Source organism: Poromitra crassiceps, assembly GCF_964638095.1.
Source record: "Poromitra crassiceps genome assembly, chromosome: 12".
NCBI classification, from domain to species: Eukaryota; Metazoa; Chordata; class Actinopteri; order Beryciformes; family Melamphaidae; genus Poromitra; species Poromitra crassiceps.
The window spans coordinates 33,804,687-33,809,686 of NC_139632.1; the positions used below are offsets into that span (position 1 = coordinate 33,804,687).

The 5,000-nt window shown below is 45.8% G+C and overlaps 1 protein-coding gene across 5 annotated transcripts in view; it reads right to left on the minus strand.

The window, feature by feature from the left end:
• patj (PATJ crumbs cell polarity complex component) overlaps window positions 1–5,000 on the minus strand; it is a 130,473-nt gene that overhangs the window by 8,419 nt on the left and 117,054 nt on the right. For all 5 annotated transcript variants that reach the window (XM_083648471.1, XM_083648470.1, XM_083648469.1 and 2 more), the window contains 6 exons: window positions 4,701–4,807; window positions 4,145–4,228; window positions 2,997–3,190; window positions 1,897–2,044; window positions 169–255; window positions 1–22 (listed from right to left, as the gene is read on the minus strand). The exon at window positions 1–22 is cut by the window's left edge and continues 135 nt beyond it. In XM_083648471.1, the coding sequence (XP_083504597.1) occupies window positions 1–22; window positions 169–255; window positions 1,897–2,044; window positions 2,997–3,190; window positions 4,145–4,228; window positions 4,701–4,807 (642 nt within the window). The remainder of the gene's footprint in view (window positions 23–168; window positions 256–1,896; window positions 2,045–2,996; window positions 3,191–4,144; window positions 4,229–4,700; window positions 4,808–5,000) is intronic.

Genomic DNA, 5,000 nt, shown 5'->3' on the forward strand with positions numbered 1-5,000 from the left:
TGTTCCCACTAATATGACTCATCTGAGAGGGAGACAGAGGTGAGGCCATTGACTGTATAAAAGATAGACACATTTCCACTTCCTGCCGCTGTGCAAAAGTCAAGGCAAAATGTCATTATGTCCAACTTCTATACAGTCAATGGGTGAGACACACACACACACACACACCTGGCTTCCCTCTGAAGTTCGTCTGGAGGAAATCCAGGAAGCTGCTTTGAGTCGGCCGAGCTCCAACATCACTGGCCCCCGAGCACACTGCAACACACACACACGCAGAAGCACACACACACACACACACACACACACACACACACACACACACACACACACACGGGTTGCACATAAGCCTCTGTTGAAAGAATGCAGAATGACAGAAGGACAGAGACCTACCGAAATGACTGAACGACAGCGTCCTCTAGTGGACAGTTTGATCTCTGCTGGAGACAAATCTGTTTTCTTTCAAAAGAAAGAAATATCTAATATAAAAATAAAATGAAAATAACTACTTTGTGTTAGTTTAGAAATGTTTTATATTTGAATTATGGACACCAATACATAATACTAAGCTGTCCCTGTCTTTGTCTGTCTTGTCTTTCATACTGAACAGCTCGTTCAGATGCAGCCATGCCACGGATGCTACGTTTGGCGATGCTCTCCTGAGTCTCCTCTCCTTTCCCAGATGAAATATAGACGCTTTTAATTTGACAACATAAACATTCTAAATTGCCCCTAGCTTACTTCCTGTTGCAGTGTTTGCTAATACAATAGCTGACAGGAAATAAGCTAGGGTTCAAACTGTTCCCATAGCAACCCAATTCCGTGAAAACCGTATCACAATGAGATACCTCCATTTAGCTATCGATTCAAGATTCAAGTGATTTATTCTATACTTATTTTTGTTTTATGCTAGGGAACTCCATTACAAGGCATAGTGCAAGTACACTAGATACATAATCACAACAGTAATATTATGTATGTAAATAAGGTAAAAAGTAAATAAGGCAAATAAGGCAAACCGTGTGGGGGGGAACTATAGAATAACAATATAGAATAAATAACTTGTCAGTGTATCAGCAGTGTCAAATGAAACTGATATTCCTGAAACTAATGCGACGATGTGGATCATTACAATTTGATCGTCTACACCTGTCTCATTCAATTGGCGCAAGCCACCAGTTTGAGCCGTAAATGTTAGCGAGCAGTCCCAATGCTACTGTGCTGTTTTCACAGTGCGGTGTGCAAAACAAGGCTAGGGGGGCACATATATCAGCCCATAGGGCACGACACAAGGAGGACAAATGAAGGGACTTAAGATTATTTCACATGATTATTTCTTAAGCCATAAATAAAGGAGAGAAAACAATTGAGCTCAGACTTGGAAAATGGATTAGCAGATTTTTCTCTCTCACTTGCCTCTCAGCTTCCGTATGTATGTTAGATGAAGGCTGAGATCACGTGTGATCTGAATGTGCTTGGGTTTCTGTAATGATTTCTGCAGCTGTTCTCAGCTCAGGTCTCTTGAAAAGAGATCTTGATCTCAATGAGACGACCTGAATATATAAAGGTTCGATAGCAGCCACCGTCTCCTGGGAGGCGTGTCTGCTGTCGTCTGTGTGTGTGTGTGTGTGTGTGTGTGTGTGCGTGTGCATGAGCGCCTGTTTGTGTGTATGTGTGTGTGTGGGTGTGAGAGAGAGAGAGATCTTTAGTATAGCAGCCACCATCTCCTGGGAGGCATGTCTCTTGTCATCTGTGTGTGTGTGCGCGTGTGTGCGCGTGTATGCATGTGTGAGAGTGAGTGTGTCTGTGTCTGTGTGTGTGCGTGTTTGTGTATGTGTGTGTGTGTGTATGTGTGTGTGTGTGTGTGTGTGTGTGTGTGTGAGAGAGAGAGAGAGAGACCTTCAGTATAGCAGCCACCGTCTCCTGCGAGGCGTGTCTGGTGTCGTCTCTGTTGACAGACAGGATCTGGTCTCCCTGCATCAGCCGACCATCCAGCTCGGCTGCTCCTCCTCTCACCACCTCCGAGATAAATACACCGCTGCCACTCCTACACACACACACACACACACACACACGTAAACACACACACACACACGCGCGTGCGCGCACACACACACACACACACACACACACGCACAGAATATTCCAATATAATTTAGATCACAATCAATATAGAATGTATCTCCTTTACACCTAAGGCTGTCGTCAATACTATTCACACACAAAAATCGGCAAAATGGTCGGAGAGAATGGAGCATCAAGCAGAGTGCAGCATCCAACAAGGCTAACTCCTGTCCCCCCTTTTTATGACATACTTTGGCGTTGTCGGCAGGATCGGGTTTTGGGAACAGCTGTGTTAACCACTAGCGATATGTAGCTAACATTAGCAGCTAGCAGTCTGTAGCTATCAGACTCTACTGCTACCAGCCCTTACAGTACATATGTGGACTGTCCTTACATTACAGCGGCCCTGTGTGTGTGGTCGAGGACGTGCAATCACCCAATAACAAGTGCATAAACATAATACAAAGATGAGTAACTGCTATGTTGTATTTAAGAAGGTATGTACACAGTGTACGTGCGTTTAGCCTCCATTCCAGGCATGCGTATTGTTTCGTATTTTTCCGATAGAACGATACTTTAAAATAAATAAATAAAATAATTTAAAGAGGCTTTCAAGTGGTGCACTCAAAACGATAATGTTAATGAAGGTGCTGCCGCGCCGGTTTCGGAGCACTGGAGGGCGGATATTTCACTCAGGCATGGCACCTAAAAGAGGCACCTAAATCTGTCCCGGTTGTAAAGGTTTCAATTCCCAACCCTAGACCTGAATGAGACGCATGCAGGTGAGCGCAGGGGAGCGATGTGGGGAGCGGTGTGGTTAGGGATTAGAGGGTGTGGTTTTGGGTGTGGTTTTGGGGTGTGGATTGAGGTTTGGGGGTGTGGTTTGAGGGTGTGGTATGGCGTATGGGGGTGTAGTTTGGGGTTTTGGGGCGTACCTCTTGCCCACGATGCTGAGGCCCAGCCCGCGGCCGCTCCTCTTGCTGAGCTCCACCTGGATCAGGTCCAGGTTGTCCTGGTCTCTGTACTGAGCTTCGTCTCTGAGCACCGTGAGACGCACCACAGCTGGTGTCTGACGCAGAGCCAAGATGGCGTCCTCATGAGCCGCTCCGCGCAGGTCCACCCCATTCACCTACACAGACACCAATGGTTTCATCGTTAACGGAAACTAAAACGAAACAAACTAAAATGATAAGGGAAAATGTTTTCATCTTTGTCAATTTATTTCATCATACATAAACCTACATAACAGTAGTGTTTTGGCTGGATGCTGGTTAATGACATAATGGAGCACATCCAAGCTGCTAGTCCATCTTACTGACTCGAGGAGGCCAAAGGTGGGAATCTACTTCAACTGTTTTTTCTTTGGTTTCTCTGACTGCTATAAAGTTATTATATTCTTTGTATTGCCACACACACACACACACACACACACACACACGCACACGCACACGCACACGCGCATACACACACACACACACACACACACACACACACACACACACACGCACACACACACGCGCACAGCCAGACACGTCATTTAAACAGTTTCCACATGAGCTGGAATGAATGATGACAATGGGTTGAGCAGCTGCACTGGCAATATTACCAATGCATCTCATTATGATATCATTCTATTTATTCATATAGTATTTATTTTGCACATAGCAAAATCAAGAACAAATGAAAGGAAACAAGTGGATAAAAAGATGTGCAGGTAGAGACAAGAAACCATAATGGGCTTATACGATATGATGATATTATATTTATTGATATATCATTATGATATATTTATTCACATATTATTATATTTATTCACATTATCATCATTTAAATATGTAGTCGTGCTGCATGCATTAGTATTTTTGTCACGTCCATCATTAGTTGATATATCACACGCACTCATGCGCGCGCATACACACACGCACACGCACACACACAGATGCACACGCACACACACACACACACACAGACACACACACACACACGTAAGTACGCACGCACGCGCACACACACACACATGAACGCACGCGCACACACACACATGCACGCACACACACACACACGCACACACGCACACACACACCTCCAGTATCTGGTCTCCGGCCCAGAGTCGCCCGTCTCTCGCTGCAGCTCCTTCCTCATAGACCTCATGGATCACTATGGCATCCTGATAGAGAGACAATGAGAGAGAGAGAGAGAGAGAGATCACATTTTGATAATGTCTTTATTAAATCTGTTTGAGCAGAAATGGTGAGTGAAGAACATGTGACTTCCTGTCGTGTGGGAGCTTTCACAGAGACTCACGCTCTAATAAGGAAGTGAGAGTTCATCACTCTGCTTTAGCTGCATTGCTCTCCCTCCCAGTGCAATACTGTGAGATCTGGGGAGAGTTGTAGACTAGCACATGCTTCCTCCGATACATGTGCAGTTGCCAGCCGCTTCTTTTCACCTGACAGCGAGGGCTTTCACCGGCAGGACGTAGCGCGTTGGAGGATCACGCTATTCCCTCCAGTGTGTGTGTGTGTGTGTGTACACTGTATGCATGTGTATGTGTGTGTGTGTGTGTGTGTGTGTGTGTGTGTGTGTGTGTGTGTGTGTGTGTGTGTGTGTGTGTGTGTGTGTGTGTGCATGTGTGTTACCAGCTGTGTGTCTCTTCCTCCCACTATACTGAGTCCGAGTCCTGACCGGCCTTTACTGATCTCCAGCAACGTCTCCTGACCGGGCACCACCGGGCAGCTGCATGGGTCTGTGTGTGTGTGTGTGTGTGTGTGTGTGTGTGTGTGTGTGTGTGTGTGTGTGTGTGTGTGTGTGTGTGTGTGTGTGAGAGTGTGTGTGTGTGTGTGTGTGTGTGTGTGTGTGTGTGTGTGTGAGAGTGAGTGTGTGTGTGTGTGTGTGTGTGTGTGTGAGAGAGAGTGTGTGTGTGTATGTGTGAGTGTGCG